Source organism: Rutilus rutilus (assembly GCF_951802725.1).
Source record: "Rutilus rutilus genome assembly, chromosome: 19".
NCBI lineage: Eukaryota > Metazoa > Chordata > Actinopteri > Cypriniformes > Leuciscidae > Rutilus > Rutilus rutilus.
The window spans coordinates 19,176,270-19,196,697 of NC_140232.1; the positions used below are offsets into that span (position 1 = coordinate 19,176,270).

Consider the following 20,428-nt stretch of genomic DNA (forward strand, 5'->3'; position numbering starts at 1 on the left):
CGTTATGTTGTGGATTTTTATGAGGTGAGGTCAGCGCAGAGAACTGCTCGTGCTAAATTAGGGCCAGTAGTTGTGGTTTGTCATTGAGGAGGTCAACGAATTGACAAAAACCATCGTCATGATCGGCCGTTATGCGACGCACACCTTGAGATTGCTCGTTAGCATAGCTTATTAAAACAAAAACAAAAAGACAAAAAAAAGTTACGTCACCAGAATCAGAGCGGATATTGTTTTAACAGTAATGTTTTAGCTTAAACCATGATTGAACAGAAATAATGCCGTACCGTAAAAACGAACAAACAAACAAACGCTACAATGAAAACCCGAAAAAACCGTCACATTACATTACCTTAGTAATGCAAAGTTGGAGTCATGAGCAAATTTAGGGTGGCCGCATACGACCGTTTTACAGTAAATAACTGGAATATGAGGAGAGAATACAAGAGACCAGAGAGAGTTCCAGTACAGAGGACAGAAAAACGGAAGCACAGTCACCCAACAATCACTCGTTTCCTTCTTCATTTCTGCTCATCTAAATTCTCACGCATAGCGTGTTTCAATGTTAAACAGTAATTGTTTTTGTTTTTTTTCAACTACCACAGGTTTGTGATAAGCAAATTAAAATTAAAAAGCATAAACTCTAAAGCTTCAATATACACAAAACGCACGCACGCTTAAACATCTGATGCTTGTCGGCAAACAACTGGATATTAATGTGAAGGTCTACGTGTTCTAGCATATGTCTGAACAAATATCATTTCCCTGAATGTGTCCTCTGAAAGTGAAAGTATCTGTGCAGTTTTGTACTGGTGTTCTGAACAGAAGTGTACCGTAAGTGCAATGGAACTGCCACAAAATCGTTCAACATATTATGTTAGGCCACTTAGTGTTTGTTCTTGTTAGTTAATATGCATCTGAGGGGTCTAGGGGGCCTGACGTGGACCAAAATATTCATACATGCACACATACAACAACAAAAAAAACTGTACATTTTCAAACTCTCACACGCACAGTTCTATAAAATTAGAGAAAATAATTGCATAGCATTATACAAACATTACAACAATATCATAAGCAGCAACGACTGTATGCTGAAATGTTTGTCAAGAATGAAGTTTCCTTATGGCACAGATACCCAAATGATGGGTGGGCACTTGGAACACACAAGTCTGACGATCCCGGTCAAATTATAGCTACTCTCATTCATTATTTACATTTGTGTACACATAAATACTTAGAAATATCTAACAATAATACACCAGGGTTATACAGTAACAGAGTCAAGCACCGAAATGGCACCGCTGGTCAAAGTGTCCCCGCCATGCAGCACCATGTTTCTGAAACGCTGGCAGACAGATGTCCCATCTTTGGCTGTTTGAGCTTCAACATTCAACCACTGTGAAGACAAAGTAGGGGAAAAACAGGTTTAATAGCAGTTAAATATTCATTCATAATAACAGATAAGATACCTGGTTAAGTCCACATAATTGAATCAGATAGAAAGGTGTTATTATTAGTAGTCGTTTTTAATTTAATTTTCTAATTCTATTATAAACAATTATGTGTTAAATAAGTAATGCAATTAAAAACGCATTTTGATATATGTAATTTCATTAACAATAAAAAAAAAAATTGTTTAATGCTTTTTTAAAGGAGTCTCTTATGCTCAAGGCTACATTTATTTGATCAAAAATACAGTAAAACAGTAATATTGTGAAATATTATTGCAAATTAAAATAACTTTTCTATTTGAATATATTTTAAAATGTAATTTATTTCTGTGATCAAAGCTGAATTTTCAGCATCATTACTCTGTTTTTTTATCTGAGTTTATATTATTTAACGGACCTGAGCTAACATGAACTAACAACATGAACAATTGTATTATTAACAAAGATTAATAATTACTGTAATAAACGTATTTTTCATTGTTAGTTAATGCATTGATGTAAAATTATTGTAAAGTGTTACCACATTAACATCAGTTCTCTGTAAAGCTTCTTTTTAAATCAATGTGTATTTTGAAAAGCACTATACAAATAGAACTGACTTGACTTAATATTTTTGTGGAAGCCGTGATTCATTTTTTCATGATTCTTTGATGAATAGAAAGCTCAAAAGAACAGTATTTACACTACCGTTCAAAAGTTTGGTGTCAGTTAATTGAAAAAAAGGGAAAGAAATTAATACTGTTATTCAGTAATACTGTTCTTTTGAGCTTTCTATTCATCAAAGAATCATGAAAAGAATTATCACGGTTATAATATAGTATTACAGTTTATATGGATTTTAATTACATTTATTTTGAATTAATATAAACTTAAACCTTAATTCATGCATTATCAATATTAATATTAACATTTGAATAAATTGACAGCCCTATTTATTCATAGAACTGCTGATTTGATGTGGACCGCTTTACTTGAATTCCGCCGTATAAGAAGCTCCCCAACTAACCTCAGCTGGAGGGTCTTGTGTGGCAGACATTGGGAGTGTCATATTCTAGATCCTGCAGCTCCATGCCCTCCGCTTTTGAGCTGTCGTTGCTCTCGTCAAAGGGCACGTGAGGGTCGGAGAAGTGAGGGTCAGTGTAGACATCTTCTGAAGTGTGATAGCTGTCATTGGAGGGGTGGGACGGGTAGGTAGCGCTCTGGCCGGGCATCCCCGAATGAACGGCGACCGTCACCGAGGCCGAGGCCGTCACTGTTGTGATGGGTTGACCATAGGCAGGGCCTGTGGACGGCTGGGAAGGGTGAGAGTAAGGGTTGTGGGAACGGGGGCGATGGGCCCCTGAACGTTCCCGGTGGTTGGGGCCTGAACGGCCTCCTGGCTCAGTAGCGGTTTCAAAAGCATCCATGCGCGGCCTGTGAGGGGGAGGCGGGTGTCCGCTCCCAAAATCCCTCTTAGGGTCCCTGCTACAGTATCGCTTTGACGACTGAGGTCCAGCATCCTGAGAACTGGGCAGATGGGTAGACCTGTAATGCCGCTGTGGTTGCTGCTGTCTAGAGTCATCCTGTGGAAAACATTGTAACAACGTTACTTCATTGTTTTTATGTAAAATATATAGTGATATAAACACTCTACTCACTGAGTAAGAAGGACACATTGGCAATTCAACTTGACGACTGCCTTGTCGTCCCCCTGTGGCGATCTGCACCTCTTCCTGTCTGGCTGATCGCCCCCTGTTGGGCTGGAGGTCATATTGCTGAAGCTCTTGGCTAATGCCAGACACAGTAGTGTTGGAACCGTATTCTGAGTCTGAGGAGTCTGAACCTGCTCCAGGGGTCGTGTGACTGGGCCGCATGGTGAAGCGGACCACCTGTGGGGGAGGCTCTGGAGACGGGGTGGGCAGCCGGCTTCGTCCGTCCACTGGAGATACCTGAAAGTGTATTGGCCATGAAAATAAAAATCTGAGAAGTTGCTCTATCTAAAATTTGTGGATGTCCTGTGATATTTGAAATATTTAACATCATCGTGCAGTTTGGAATATTTACAGTGGCTCAGTTTAGCCACGCTTAAAAATGCTGATAACAGATAAATTAATTAAAATTCGATGTTATTTTGTTGAAATAAATTTAAATTAAACTAAAATCAAGCATTTTTAATGCTGCAAGTGAATTTAGGCATCAAAGCATTATAATGTAAAGTATAAGAAAGATGACATTAAACACTGTTTTTAAAACATGAGTGTTACACTGTTAAAAAGTTTTTTTTGTTCATATTTGATACATCAAGCTTTTATGGCTCATAATGTATGATATAGAAAAATATGGAGCTCATCCTCAAGGAGTAAAAAACACCCCAATTTTATTCAGAGGCTCAAACTGAGCTAAAATATGCACTTTGGAGCAGTTGCTGATATTTATATGGGCAAAAAATAAAATGCATGTAAATCTCAGTCGTCATTCTATATCTGCCAATGATATGTCTTAAGATGATTTTTTAAATGTTTAGTTTTATGATCAAAGCTCTGTCAAAACAATACATATCTGATACATTTTAACATGATTTTTCTATAAAAAAAAAGTAAAAAAAGATGCATGGATTATTAAGTAAACCTAAGCTGCTTCAGTCCCGTATATGCTCATCTTGAAATATTACTTAAGTTATTCTTAGGTTTAAAAATCTGTAAAAAGACATGTATCATGACCTGAAGTGGGATGCTTTTAGAATTATACAAAAAGGCCTTTTACTCTAAAGTACTATCAATCAGACAACAGGTTTTTCAGCAAATGTTGGGCTTGGAAATCTGCGTGTCAAATATGATAGAGTAGGTATTATAGGGTGTGAGCATTAGATGACAGCAAAAGTCATCTAAATGTCTAATATTGGTAACAAAATATTTTGGTCGCTCTTTCAGAAAAAGCTAAAAGGAGTTTAGCTCCGTATAGCACTATGTATGGTATGTGAAGGCGTTATGCAGGATAACCTAACAGGAGCAATCCTCTTACCTCAGGATAAGGGCCAAAGTAGGACAATAAGACTGGGAGCAGCACCAGTCCATTCAGGACCCCTAATACTGTTAGGATGGCCAAAACAGCGAAGAAATACCTGTAAATACACAGCAAAAAAACACTGTAATCAGAATAAAAAAGGAACTTTACTGCTATGATTCAAGCACAGAGCAAAAGTCACTCAGGCACATTCTAACAAATACTCGCACACAAAAAGACTTTAGTCGGGTTTGGTTTTAAACAAAATTACCTTGTGCCAGAGAAAGTCTCCAAAGAGGTCTTTTAGAAAGCAGCACAGAGAAGCAGAGGACATAATTAGTTGGTTAATTCAAAAGGATGGAAAATAGGGAAGGAAAAAGAGAGAGGTTTTTCTTTTCTCTTTTTTCTAGGGGTGAGTGGAGTACAAGCAAACACAGGGAAAAGCAAAACGGGAAGGAATGTGGAGTACAGGCTTGCGAGAGAAGAGAGGCAAAGCACAAAGGGACAGGGGCCTCTCTCGCTCTTTAAAAAAAGAACGCAGAAGCAAACAAATGAAGTGAACGGTATAGAATTTAAACAATTTAGTCTAGGAGGAAGAGACGAGAGGAAAGACTACAGGCCCCTTTTGCCTGGCCTCGAGCACATTCACTTTCCCTCTCTTTCTTTCTCTATCAGTCTTTCTATGCTAAGCCCCTGTGAAATTTCCCTGCCTTTTACAATCCCCTGCTCTAATTAAATCTCTAGAGTATCAGGTAAGACCCCCCAATCTCCTCGACAAATCCCTCCCTCCTGTCCTCCTTCGCTCCCTCGCTCTTTCTCTCTTCTTCATTATGGCCAGCTTTCCCTCCTTCGCTACTCCAGCAATGCATCAGTGTAAATTGCTGCGGCTCAAATTGCAGCTGCCATCTTGTACTTTAGAGAAATACTGGGATGAAAACACACTTTTTTCTTTATAATATATATTTTTTAAAATATATCAGTGCCATTGTTTTGTCTCAAGATGCACACCGGTAATGTTTTTTAAGGAACATTTATAAAAGCTACTTAAAATGTCCTAATTCAACCAAGGTCTAATCCTGGCTTAATCTAAACCCTGTCTGTGGAACCAGGCCTTAATGTACTTCTTATCTTCTTCACACACACAAATAATGTTAGATTGATAATTAAAAAGATCATATATAAAGAGATAAATAAACAAAGTAAATCAAATAAATATTATATAACTTAATTTCTCATTATAAATACATTTTTTGTATACATTTATATACGGATTTTTTTTACTGGAAAACACATTTTTGCAGTGATATCAAAGGTACTGCATGGGCGAAATATGCATTTAAACCATACTTTATACTGGAATTAATATGTGAATGCATGTGTGGGAGAGACAGTGTGTACATTAGTGGGCCAGCTGGTATGCAGCACAGCTGCACCTCAGACTAAACCCACAGACACATTTATAACTGATGCTGCTCTTGCTTGGCCTCCCCAGGTTTACAAGCAGCTCCTCAGACTCAAACAATGTCCTGTTATGGCCGCACGAGGTGGGCTTCTCACTAGAGAATCACAGACCTGGGTGTCTCTCTAGACACGCTCACTTTATGTCATTTGGGAGGATTCGTAGGTCTGGTTCAAGGGAACAGCTACCACAGTGTTTAACCAAGCAGACGCCACTTGTTTGGGGAGAGAGTGGAGAGAGAAGCCAGCCTGGTATTATTTAGGCTTATGTTTGAAAAAAAAAGTTTGGATCTTTAGACTATGTCTGCATTTCATCAAGTAAGGTTCCTTGAATTGCACTTTTGGGTTTGCGTTTGGCTCTTGCTCTACCACACGAAAGGCAGAACTCACAAGCTGAGAGATCAAACAGATCAATAGCTACAACTCAACAGACATCATCTTGGTCGAACCGCTCGGAAAGTCACAGACTCCAAACTAAATGTTCGTGTTGACGAGTGATTTAAGCCGGTGTGCTTTTGCACGGATGAGAGAGATTCCTTCAGACTGGCTGAAGCAACAAGAGAGTTTTATGTTCTTCAACTTTGAACTCTTGAGACGTCGCGTGAAGTGTCCATGAACCAAGAGCTGTTCTCGAAAGCCACTTCTCCCAAGCGAAACCTCGCCGAGCAACACGTCCGATCTGTTTAGATTCAAAACATTAGCGGACCTGACGGAGCAAAGTCAGGGAAACATTTATTCCTGCAAGGCTATAAAAATACAGCCTGCGTTTTTTGTTTTTTCCATATCTCCGGAGGCCAGGGGGTTTTGTTTGATGAAAAAACAGTAGTTGCGTTTCAATGGGAGCCCATGAGAGGGACTGGGGCCCAATGTGGTCTGCGGAGAGAGTGTGTGATTGCTCTGAACTTGTGTGTGTATTATTTTTCTGGCATGCTACTTTAGATCCAGAGTGATTTGAGGGTGGAGGGCTGTGGTGGTTTTCCAGTCCTCTAATAAGAATGAGCTACTGCAGACATTTGTTCTTTACCTCCCATAGAAACAGCCGAGATACTTACCACTCAAACACTCATGACTCAGTTTGATATAAGTGTGATTTGAATTTCAGCACAGTGATAGTCTCGATACCGCTCCAAGAAACAATAAATTAGCGTATCTGTTCGGACTCATCTGAGGACAGGAAGGACATAAAACATAAAGCAATTGCAAAGTTACTGATTTAAATCCTCTAAGTAGCAGTGTGTGTCACTCCTCATTTCCACTCCTCGACAAGCTGCAAAATAACCTCCGGGCCCTCTCTGTGCTCAGCTTGTAAACGTCTTTGCAGGGCCGTAGAAAAAAAAAAAGATTACAGAAAACACAGAGGAGAGCCTCAAGCTCTGTGAAGACAGACAGGAAAGATTGTGAAGGGAGGTTGGTTAAAAATGAGAAGAGAGCTAGGAAAACATTTACACTGTGTCCTAACCAGGCGTGATGTGACAAAAGCGACAAGCGATAAAAGTGATATTTTCTATGTTAATCAGTTTCTGTCAAACCAGCTATGATGAGCAAAGAGCAGCACATTTTGTCATTTGGTTAGTTTCTATGTTTATACTTTAATATGTTGAGCCAGATAGCTATGCACTCAGAGGATATTCATTGGATCACAATCATTCTCCTCATGAATATTAAATCATAACCGATGAGGTCTGTCATTGTGCGTCAAGCAGGTTTGGTTGAGCTTCTGTTTATGTTCGCTGATCAATGTTTAAATGTGAATAAAAGCCTAAATCAAATCTGTTCATCATTAAAATTGATGACCGAAAATTTGGGCTAAACTGCTCAATTCATATGGATTACGATCTCTTTATGAACTTTTTGAAGTGACAAAGTGCTAGTTGCCTGAACTCAATGGAGGGACAGAAATCTCTCAGGTTTAATTCTAAATATCTTCATTTGTGTTTCGAAGATGAATGAAAGTCTTACAGGTTTGAGACGAGTAAATTATGCCAATTTTTCATTTTTGGGTGAACTAACCCTTTACTCTGATTAACACAGCTATCCCATCTTAAAGTACATTAAATGTACTACAATCTATGCGGCAGAAAGGGATTGAAAAATACAAGTCTGCAGTCTTTACCTGACTATGAAGTCGAACTCTGACCCTGCCAGCATCAAGACTCCTAACAGGGTGGAAAACGCTCCATCCAGCACTGGGGCAAACATGTGCTCAAGTGCTAGAACGGCTCGTTTGTTCCTGTCCCCGATGGCTGTGAGGAACGCCTGAGAAGAAAACATAACATATATGATCAATATAAATCACCTAGACCAATAATAATAATGAGTGAACTGGCTATATATAGTCGCAACTGTGAGATAAAAAGATGCAATATAGTCGCAATTATGACTAGCACATGAACTCACTAGTGCCACGTGGACGGTAAACTCCACACCGATGCCAACAGAAGCGATGAGGATGACGACGGGCACAGCGCTGAGCTTGATGCCGATCAATCCCATCATGCCAAACAGCTCTACCGTCATCAAAGACAACACCAACACCTGTTGGAAGAGGACCGGCAAACATAAATCCATCATCCTAGTTCTTTCCGAAAACACAAGGAGCCATACTTTACATAGATTAAAGTAAAGTACGGCTCGGGTTAGATGGGTCAGCTTAGATAAAGCGCTGTGGAATGTGGGAAAATATCTGTTCTTCAGACGGGCTCTTTTGCGACGCTTTCATATGGAGCTGAACTCGGGCTATGAACTGGTAAAGTAAATGCCATAATCAGCTGATGAGTCTTGGGTTACTTGGGGGCCTAGCTGCCTTTGAAGAGGGATGAAGAGGACAGAAAGAGGGCCAACGGAGGGGAGTTTGGGGGCTGGCAAATGAAAGGGAGGGGGGTTGAGCATTGCGGAAGTGGGGACGTATGGAGTTTAAGGGGGCCGCTGGTGGTCTGGGACAAAAGCGCAATGGTAAAAGCTGAAGCAGGGCTATAACTTTCCCTTTCAAGTGTCCAGTAAAGCGAAAGGATGAAGCCACTATCCTGTCAGACAGAGTTGGATCAGTCAGATGGCTTAAACACTGCCCCTAATAAAACAGAAACCATCAAAAAGTGGCTGACAGAGTGTGGGAAAGAAAGTTAGGCCTCATGAATGATATAAATGTTACATACGCGCACATTTCAGCAGGAGCAGCAGGTCTTTTTTATATGAGGAGTGATATAGTTGCTGTGGTAACCTCTCATTTCCCCATTTATTTTAGAGAAATGTCTCAAAAAGCCTCATGTAGACTAAACAAACTGGCTCTGACAGTATAAGATAAACACAAAGCGCAGGGCTGTAAAAACACGGCTTCTCTTCAGCTATTCATGCCTGCCCTCCCCTGTCTTGCTCTAAATTGTGCACATTTAATTACTTCCAAACCTCTTGTACATCACAGTCCTTCACAGAATAATGAAGAGGACGTTGTGAGAGCTTGTTTCCACCTCTGAGTAAAAAAATGTATTAAATGTAATCGTAAGAAACTTGTTTAATGACATATGAACTAAAGCGGCAATTGTAAAATGTGTTTTAAAGGTGGTATTATGAAAATAGTTGCAGTTTTGAAATATAAAGGTGCAGTTATGAGATATAAATGTGGTTGTGAGGAATAGTCACAATTTCAATAAATAAAACATTAACTATAAAGTTGCAATTGTGAAATATAAAATGTGCAATTGCAAAAAAATAAGGTCACAATTACCTTTTATTTTGAGGTAAATAGATATTAACGGATGATGAAGTTTAGTGAAGGAGCGAGAATATGAAGAATTAGAAAAATTAGCATTAATTGAACCCTTTGATGCATGTACTGGTGAATAACCGAAACAAATATTTTAATGTTACTTTTTACTCCAAAACAGGACTATAATATTTCAAAAGGTTGACTTTTGAGAGAGTAACACAATGAAATAAAACTCAGTTCAGAAGATATAAAAAAACATAGATATACAGTATGAAATATTTTATTTAGTTATCTATATATTTATATCTATATATTACCACTTAAGACCTGCTTACACTAAGTCCAGTGTAACCACATGCTACGAAAGTAAACAATATTTGGAAATATTTTTTATAGATTTGTGCCAAAACTACTTAGACCTAGTCTGACGTCTCTTAAAAAAATGTTTGGATACATGAATTAATTTTTTCGGCATGTGAACAATTAAAAAAAACGACCTAGACTCCAACTGAAAAAACAACAACAGATAATTGCAGTGGATATTTCAGATCATGAAGGAGTTCATAGAAATGTTCTGTTTCATGCCAAAAATTCAGACTTGGTTTGTACAAGCCTTGAATGTACATACACAGATAGAGCCAAGTCTGTGATGAATGTGCGTGTACACAAAACCCTGACACATCATAAGGAGAAACTCACTATGATTCCTGCAGTCCAGGGGTTGAGCAGGAAGACGGCGCACACTAGAAAGGTGCAGGCCAGCACGACGCTAATGGACAGCAGGAGCCAGTGACGCAGGCCTACGTACTGCTCCCAGAAGAGGAATGGGTAGCCATTTGGGTAGCTGGGCAAGCCCTGGCGGCTGTAGTTGCTGCAGATGGCGCGTACACTCTCGATGGCCTCCACGAACTGTGGCGTCTCACGAAGCCCGTTGAGGTAGAAGGGAAACTGTGCATATTCGATGGGCTCAGCAGCCGGAACTGCAGACATAAAGACAAAGACGTCCATACAAATGAGATAATTACTAGTAAATTTTACTTTTACAACAAGCCACATGACCTGTCACTCTTTGAGAGTCGCAGTTAGCATAAAGGACGTCTAGTTCTCAAAGTGACAGACTGCACCTATTAAACATGTCGATTTTTTTACCGCCCCAGGAGGAAAAGAGCGCTAAATTACCAGCTATCAAATCTCGACATGCAGCCGAGTGTCAATCCTGATGATGATCTGCTGTAATTATGTTGTCAAAAATCTGCACTGCAATATCCCATTGCTCCTCTCTGGAACGAACACACACGCACGGAAGACCATCAAACGTTTGAGTATTGCCAAATTCATGCTGACAGTTATCACCTGTCATCAAAGCGTGTGTGCACTGCAGGGCTTTCAGCAGCAGGCCTGGAATGAGTCATCACTCTTGCTACTGGACTTGGATAAGCGGCAGTCTTAAAACCACAAATAAAATCAGAAGAATGTGACCCAGAATGACTAGCGCTCCAGAGGTGTGTGTGAGAGCATCTGTGAAGGGTGTGTGGGTGGAAGGGAGGGAATATCTGAGTGTGTGTGTTCCAGTGCCTGAAGGGGTCAGGCAGGACCACTTGCTAAACATGCTTTTGCCCCGTTATAATCTCCACTATAAATTTCCATCAGGACGGGAGTTGGACGTCTGCCAGCCTGCTGTGGGGGCTCAGACTCGGAGAGGCCGTTTCAGCTTGTTATCCAGTCACATTTTCCCCTAGCGCCCACTGTGTACTGCACACACACAATGTACACAAGATCACGCAGCCCAGTGTTGCTGTTAACTTTAAAAATACAACTACAATTGGAATACACCCACTTTCGCTGTCTGAACTTCATAAACGATACACAAGTCATTCAGTTTTGGAAAAGCTCAGTTGACCATTATTAACCAAACGTCAAAACTTCATATGTAACAGAATACATTTAATCATACTCCTAGTCTTAATATGAACAATGCATGTTTCAAATTTATTGATTTATTTTAAACATGCACTGATGAATTGTTTATTTTATTTTTTTACTATAAATTAATCAAATTAAAATAAAATAATCAATCAGAAACAACTCATCATTTTATGTTTAAAGTATAAAATTTAAATTAAAATTATGTCACCAAGCCCTATTATTTGGTAAGCCGAAAAATAAAAAACCCTACATAAGAAGATAATATATATATTTTTTTATTATCCTGTTTTTACTATCAAATAGGTAAAATTACGGACGTACAATGTGTTGTAAATGCCATTTCATGTTGACGTTTATCATTTAACACAAAGAATTTATATCCTACCAAATAAAACCTGAATAAAGGAAAATCCAGCAGGTTTGACAGCAGGTTTATTCACAGGTTTAAAATGTCTAAACTTCCAAACCACTAATGTAAACTAAGCATAACCCAACCACGTAATGCATTAAATGCCATCTTCTGCTGCTTGGGATGAAATTATTGTGCACACAAAGCATAGGCGCTGAGGATAACAGGATAAGATCAACAAAATTCAGCATATTAAAATACTGAAAAATAAAAGTTGGTCACATCGACTCATTGTAAAGTTTCTGGCCCCTTGGACTGGTGATAAATGAATCAGAAAGTACTCACTGTTGAGTCTGCTGACAGGAATGGAGTCTGTCCTGTCATGGATCCAATCAGGAGGGTGTGGACGGATGTTGGCCTGGGATGCGGCGTAGGCAACCGGGTCATTGCTCACCCAGGCAGATAAATAAATATAGAAGGCGTTTGGGTTGATGATTCCATCGGCACCCACCAACCGCTGTCTGGTTAGCTGGTGATTAAAAAAAAGAAAAAGAAAGAAAATGTAAAATTAGAAACTGTTCAAAACAGTATGCTAACTTTAACTATTTCTAGAAAAAGCAGATACACAAACGTATGTACTACATAATCGAGCATTGTGAATGCCCACCAGCACTGCAGCAATCTCTGCTTCTCGCCTAGCTACCTCCTGTGAAGGCGAAGTCATTACGGCATCACACTCAATGCCATACATGCTTCTCAAGAAAATAAATCTACAGTTTCCTAGCCAGGAGTTGGGGGTCAGTGTGTAGAGTGTGTGTGGGGGGGGGGGGTATGGTCAGGGTGTGTGGTAGAAATGAGAGTAAGTGAGAGAAAAATTGCTTGAGTTAGTGTAACAATAAAAAAATTGGCCGGAGTCCCTGAGCGCGTCTGTGTGCAGTTAACCTTGCTGTTAACACTGGAGGAAATGCCACCCAGCAAATGGAGGAGAGCTATAAAAATAACACAGCATCTGTACAAATGTTGCAAACACTTGCTTCTCCTGACCCCTATGAATACCCACAAAGCCCGGCGCCACAGACGGCTCCTGCCGTGAAGGCAAAAATAGGGTTTTTGATAGGACAATGACCTAAAATCCCACTCAACACAAGTAAAAATTAAAAACAAGTAAAACTGCCTGAAAGCAACAAAAAAATCTTGAGATTAAATACAAATTAATTAAATAAATAAAAAATCTGTAAAAAAAAAAAAAAAACACGGTTCACCACGGTTCATGTTAAAACTGACGACGCATTTATAATATGGTTTGTTGTAAATAATTATAACAAAGTGTAAAATAGACAGAGTTTGGCTAATGTACGTTTCTGTCGATGGATACGCATTCTGGCTTCCCCATACATTACAACAGCGATGATCAAAAACACATGGACAAAACAGTCACTCTTTATAAACTTTGTTCGATGCGAGTGCCGCATGCTCTAATATGACCATTTACTGAATGAATGTCATTTACGCCGTCAAACCTGTGCTCCGCACCGGCCTCGTGTTTCACGGAGGAGCGACGACAGTAGAGGATGAGAGAGGACCAGGCCTGGACTATTTTACGTTATGTTTTGTTTATGTGTGCACAGCAGTCGTCCATGAGGGGCTGCCGCTTTTTCTTTAGTTTTGTGTTTGGTTATTGATTAACCTCGTTACAATGATATTACATTTATGTAGATTTTTTTTCATTTGCATTGTTCTTGCATTCCATGTAAAAAGACTGGCGAGTATGATAAAAAATTTGTACTAGACAATGGTGACTCAGTGAGCCTCATCGAACCTCAATGGTGACTCAGTGTGTCCGTAGGGGGTTGTAATTTATCATAGTAATCACAAAGATGATGGGAAAAATGTTTAAATAAAAATAAAATCTAAAATAAAAATAGTAGATGAGTAATGTCTTACTCACAAAATTTCAATTTAATAAAACAAATAATATATAAAATAGAAAGTTTATCATTTTGTATTGACTTTCTGTTTAATGTATTTTGAAATGAAAAATACATATAATATAATAAAAAATATAAGGTGAACAAGAGACAGGCAGCATGTGATTCCCGCCTCTGTATACACTGAAAGGGGACATGGCAGCACTTCCAAGAGAAGGGAATAAGCGGACCTGGATTCCAAAGATCTGGATTGCATTAAGCAGCAGGATGCGCAACAACTGTATGTCTTCAAGCTGTCACGGGAAGCACACAGTGCAAAGCTGGCGGCCTCCTGGCCCACTGCCGCCCCTCTTCCCTCACAGGCAGAGGAAATGACATCACAGGGCCGCACACCAACACAGATCGGCTGGCTTTTCTTTCCCATTCAGCTGGCAATGGTTCAGCACAATAATGACCACTTGAAAACAACAAAAATGCAAATCATTTCTGGTCTTATGTGTGCATTGCCAATTACCTGACAAGACGACACACTCTCAAACACACATACACACTCTTTCTCGCCGCCGTCCGCTCCACACCTCCCACCCTCTAGTCCCTCTGGCATATGGTATGCCTTGTATTTTTCATATTTTTGCTCTCCTCTTGCCTGACATTTCATGCTGGGTAGCAACTGGAAACTGTTAATGTGTTAACCTGTTATGTTTTTGTGTGTGTGTGTATGCGTGCAGTGGTTTCTTTCTTGACAAGGCCCCTCTGAAGAGTCCTGAAAAGGTTGTATAGGCTGAGCTTTAGGCCTGCAGCAAGAAACTGGAACAAATGGTTTAAATGAAGACTTAATTGCTTTTTCAGAGGCAAGTTGCGGCCCCATTGAGAGCTTTAAATTCCTGTGCTTGGTAAAGCAATCAGAGAGAGAAAGAGAGAAAGAGAATGAGGACAGATACAGACGAACATTCAGAAGCCAGGTGTGGTTCCTATGCGTGGTTATAAACCCTGACACTGATGCTAAAGACATATCTGGCCAAGCACCCCTCCGTCATCTTGAGAATTACACACGCAGCCGGAGATTCACATAAACATGTTGACCATGTCAACCAGGAAGTAACAGAAAAGGCCAGGCCACTGTACTGTATCAATATACTTCGGGGGAAAAAAATAGAGATGGGCATGACAATTGTTTAATAGTAAATAATAATTATAATACAATATATTATTATTATTATTATTATCAACAATTTTCAGAATTTATATAAATATAACATTAATAATAAATATTAGAAATCTTATATTACACAATAAGTCAATATTATTATTAATTATTATTATTATTATTAATACTAATAAGACAGACAGACAGACAGACAGACAGACAGACAGACAGACAGACAGACAGACAGACAGACAGATAGATAGATAGATAGATAGATAGATAGATAGATAGATAGATAGATAGACATTTGATATATGACATAATAATAAAGTCATAAACATTATATGTAATATTAGGCTACTGCTAAAAATAAGAACAAATTTTTTTTTTCAAAGAGTTCAGCATGGTGCTAGTAATATGATTTTTTTAAACATTCAGTAAAAATAAAAATAAAATAATATAATAAATACATAAATTAATTAAAATAAATTAAAATAAAATAAAATAAAAATGTCACCAAGCCCGCTTATTTAAAAAGCCAATAAACAAAAGAAGTTAATTAGTTGAAGTTGTGAAGTTAATTAGTTCATTTAAGTTGCGAAATTTATTGGGCGACCTGCATAGTATGTTTCTTAGTAAATAAACAGTGATGTGCTCTTTAAAAAGAGTGGATACTGTAGACATAGGTGAAAGTTTATTTGTGGATAAACCACCTCGGCTCCATCATCTCTCTGAGAATCATGGGATTCAATCTATGAAAACTGGAGTTGCACTGAGATGTATCTGATCTTACTCAAGTGAGGTGGACTCAAGTCTAGTTCATTTCTTACCAGGTTGATGTTTACTGGCTTATCCCTGCGGCCGGTCTGCACCAGGAGTTTGTAGGCCAGGACACCATCGTCAGAGCCGTTCCTGTAGTTCCCCTGAGTGATCCTACCGGCCTGCCAGTCCTTATCGAATGCCTCCTGCACACCTGCCAGGACACACACACACATTATTTTATGGATCCTGTTCAATAGGTTATACATAAATCATGTTAACCTCTCCTCTCAGTCATCCCTCAACCCCTTGTTCTCTCTCTCCCCTCAACGCCAGTGGTCCGTTTCTAGGGCACATTGTTTTCTCTCTCCCTCGCCTCACTGTCTGTGACCAATTTGTCGAGCCATTTCAAACCACAATATTAAAGACAGCTCTCTCCACCCTCTCTGGAGCGGCCTTTACTGAAGCCTATACGCACATACATACACCAAAGTAAACGCACACATAGAGACGCTGTCCCTGCACCGAACAAAAATGTGTTCTAATGAGACCGCTGAGAGGATTAAACAAAAGAAAGTAAATGAAAAACACCAATGATGTTTGAGGTTCTGGTTGGCCGAGCTGACAGTGACAAAGCAAGTCTGTACATGCCACCCAAACTCTGTCTGGACAGAAGTTGTTTGGAAACAGGTACGCTTTTTAAAAAAGGAGCTATGAGAGAGAAAGTGGGCAAAACAAGGTTTTCTTTTGAATTTGACCCGCCCGGGATTAGATACGGCATTCCGAGCACCCGACACATGGATTTCGTGGAAAGAAGCCACTGTGGAGAAAGCCATTGCAGGGACATGCCCTTTATCTCCCAATCTTCTTGTTTTTTGTTTTGTTTTTTTTACTCTCACCTTCACTGCATTTTTTTGTAGTAAAAAAAAAAAAAAGTATTTTCCTTTTTGTACAGTTTTGCTCTGTTTTTAATCTCTCAATTTAAATCTCATTCTCGGATCATAATCCGTCTAAAGAAATTAAATGTGTTACAGATTTGGAGGTTTAACAGCGCGATTGATGTTTGTGAGAAACAGATGATCTGATGATGGTAAAATTGAGGTAAAACTCGTCTCCAACGAAGCGAGGCGCTGTCTGGAAACCAAGACAGTCTCTAAAAATGAAGCAGTTGGTGAAACTCAAATGGTTTTTAGAGAAAATAAAATTGTTTATAGGCAAATGGAACGTTGGAGATTTTTCCCCTTTGTAAAAATACTCCACCATTCAAAAGTTTGGGGTCGGTACGATTTTGTTTTATGTATCTGAAAGAAGTCTCATTTGCTCACAAATATTATGAAATATTATTACATTTTACAAGAACTGTTTTCCATTTTAATTAATTTTATTCCAGTAATGGCAAATCTACATTTTCAGTTTTTTTGGCCAGAAATCATTTTAATGTTGTTTTGATGCTCATTTCTTTTTTATCATCAATGTTGAAAACAGTTCAAACCATGATACAATAATTCAGGATTCAAGAATAGAAAGTAAAAAAAAAAAGTTTTTTGAAATAGAAATCTTTTGTAATATTATAAATGTCTTTACGGTCTCTTTTGATCATTTTAATCTTAATGTACTTTGCTGAATAAGAGTATTAAAGTCTTTTTCAATTTTTTTTTTACTGAGCCCAAACTTTTGAATGGCAGTGTACATCTAACGAAATGTATTGAGGTGTATGCTGAAAAAAAAAAAAAAAAAAAATGCTTATGTTGGTCATTTTGCTTATCAGTCAGATGATCTCTTCTAGTCTAAATGGGCAGTTCTGGATCAGAATGAGCTGCATTGTGCAATATGACCAGACTTTTTGCAGTTTAGTTAAAAGTTTGGCCTTTACCAATGGTTTCTTACACAAGACTGATCGATTGCACATCTGAGTGTATTACCTTGCAGCCAGTCTCTGAAGTAATGCAGCCACATGCGTGGGAGCTGGCTGTTCTCCTCCCGCAGGACGTACTTCACAGTGCCGAAGCGTTGGTGCAGCTCATAGAGCTGAGGCTGGATCTGTGCGTAGTCCGCTCTCTGGGTCACCACATACATGTTGTAGAAGGAAAAGTAGCGGAATTGGGCACGGATGAAGTCGTATTCGCCCGTCTCCCTAGGCACAATGTCAGTCAGCTCTAAACCGTCCCGGACGCAGGTGGTGCCGTACAGACTGACCCCGAGCAATGCCAAGAAGAGCAAAATTACCACCACCTGATAGGAAACACACAAAAAGAGAAATATGAGTCAGAGTTTGGCTATATCTGAAGCTACTGCTGTTTTAGTGTCTTATGACGAAGTTCTGCCCTGTTTGAGGTGTTTGTGGTTTTCAGAAGGCCCTGACTCACGAAATAACACTCACAAAACTTAACTCCAGGAGATTAGCTCATTGCTGGCATCTCTAATCCCACTTCTAATCAGATGATGTGTACGGTGAAAGAAAAAAAAAAAGAAGCATTTTACCCTCACCTTTGTTGTAGGCTGCAGCAAAAACGGTGCATAATGATTCTCAGCGAATGATGCAAACGTCCATCGAGAACACGGCGGTTCCAGGCAGCGTAAACTCGACTCCCCAAACTGAGATAGCAAGTCTCGTGTGGAACTAGCGCCATCAGGACTTTGGCAGGATGCTGTATCAGAGGCCGCCCCCGGCCCTGCGCTGCTGTTGTTGCGGTTGTTGTTGTTATTGTTGTTGCGGTTGGGGTTGGGATTGGGATTGGCATTGGGATTGGCATTTGGATTGGGATTGGGGGCAAAGGGTTGGACGGAGATGTGAGAATGTGGCTCTGCCGTGGTGTAGTAGGCCTGTGTTCTGGGGTCGTACTCAGTGCGCAGCTGTACGGTGGACTGCATGGTGATTTGGGTGTGCTGGGCAAAGCTGTGGCTGCTGTAGGAGGGCGGAGGGCTGTAGTGGCTCGAGTCAGCGGAGGAGTCGGCGTACGCTGCCTGCGGCTCCAAATGGATCACCCGGTTAGCACAAGGGCTAAAGGAGAGAGAGAGAGAATGAGCATTTCAGTAACACAAAAGCACCATGTAACGGTCGATTCTGTGTGGAATTTCCTGCAATATCAATTTATATCACAACAACACAGGAAATGATACAGAAGAGCTGGATAAAGTCGGCATGTATAGACTTAACATTCACCACAAAGGAAGTTAAAAAAGGTAGGGATCTTAATCATTCTTCCTTCTAAGATACCTCGATTGGTCCAAATTGTAAGTCGGCATCATTCTTATCCTTAATGAAGAATTCAATCCCATAATGCCTGCTACAAGCTTAGTTGTGCTGTCCTAATTTGCCTACTTTTACTATGCACTAAAAAAATTACTCTTTTTGTGAAGAAAAAGTGGATAATTTTGAGTGTGTAGCAGAAGATTAGGCTTGTGGGACATACATCATAATTGCGTCTTTAATGGGCTGGACTATTGCATAGTTTTGTGCATCCTGTCACCATAAACTGGCCTGTCATTTTATCACAGTTAACATCCTCTTATACATACTGCATATTTCAGTTTATTTAATTTACGCTACTCAATCCGGGTACCTTTGGGATACTCATTTCAACGTTTGGGACACACTCATTCTAATTTCGAAATCCAATACTACCAGGATGGTGGACGAAGCGAGAGAGAGTCATTCAATACAGATAAGTATCAATAAATACATAAAAAAATTGGATTATTTTACCCAACATTTGCGTACGCTCTATTTTTTCTATTATTATTAGAATATAATGCTGTTAGCTTTACAACATGCAAATTACTGAAATCAATTGAAAGTTGAGTGTCCTGTGTGGAGAGCCATTTGTGGCGAGTCGCTGCCTATCTAGCATGCTCCAAATCAGTTACTTATAAAGGTTCATGACAGTTAGTATGCTGGCTTAGAAGGCAAATGAAGAAAGTTAACAAGGTTTTGTAAAAGAGCTTGTATCTTCTCCATGATTTTCTATACGAATGGAGAGTAAGCGAGTGAGCTTGTGAAAGTCCTTCAGATGTGGCAACTCATTACTCTTGAGCGCTCATGCAAATGCATGTAAACACGACCGCAATCAGCTTTCCAGTCGAGAGCAGTTAAAGCCGAGAGGCGAGTGAGTGCTGGTGACTAGAAAGCAAGGGTTTCAACCATGGTGAAAGTGTAGGCATCAGGTTTAATTTCCTGCAGGAGTTTGGGGGCATGACTACGAAGGTAAAGTATGTGCCTATAGCTGACTCGCTTTCTCTCTCTCTCATCAGACACCAAGAATGTTGCAGAAAGCAGGAGAGGCAACAGCATGTCTTATTTAAAGGCCCGGGGCCACAGACAGAGAAAAACATCAACACACGCACATATGCACACAAATTATAGATGTTAAGACAGGTTGACGCTTAATTGTGCGGTTTTATACTGCACTCAGTGTCATAAGTCATTGAATATTTTATCTGAATTTATTCACCATATCTGATGTGTGTGTTGATGAATGTTTATATGAGAATAAAAGCCTAAATGAAATCTGTTAATCATAAAAAGTGATTGTGTGTCTTCAGAAATTTTGGACTAAACCACTCAATTCATATGCATTAGATTTACGATATCTTCATGAACTTTTTGGAGCATCAGAGTGATAGTTGAGTAGACTGTCAATGGAGGGATTGTGTTTCAAAGATGCATGAATGAGTAAATGATGACAATATTCATATTTGGGTGAACTTAACCCTTTAAGGTCATCA

The 20,428-nt window shown here is 39.5% G+C and overlaps 1 protein-coding gene across 2 annotated transcripts in view; it reads right to left on the minus strand.

The window, feature by feature from the left end:
- Positions 1–590: 590 nt before the first annotated feature.
- ptch1 (patched 1) overlaps positions 591–20,428 on the minus strand; it is a 53,928-nt gene continuing 34,090 nt past the window's right edge. The window contains exons 14-24 of one of the 2 annotated variants that reach the window (XM_084388890.1): positions 18,191–18,704; positions 17,626–17,935; positions 15,775–15,917; positions 12,215–12,398; positions 10,294–10,574; positions 8,289–8,426; positions 8,005–8,147; positions 4,452–4,551; positions 3,089–3,379; positions 2,458–3,013; positions 591–1,396 (exon numbers count right to left, since the gene is read on the minus strand). In XM_084388890.1, the coding sequence (XP_084245016.1) occupies positions 2,459–3,013; positions 3,089–3,379; positions 4,452–4,551; positions 8,005–8,147; positions 8,289–8,426; positions 10,294–10,574; positions 12,215–12,398; positions 15,775–15,917; positions 17,626–17,935; positions 18,191–18,704 (2,659 nt within the window). In that variant the 3' untranslated portion in view covers positions 591–1,396; position 2,458. Of the gene's footprint in view, positions 1,397–2,457; positions 3,380–4,451; positions 4,552–8,004; positions 8,148–8,288; positions 8,427–10,293; positions 10,575–12,214; positions 12,399–15,774; positions 15,918–17,625; positions 17,936–18,190; positions 18,705–20,428 lie in introns of both variants that reach the window. The other variant, XM_084388889.1, reaches the window with a different exon arrangement.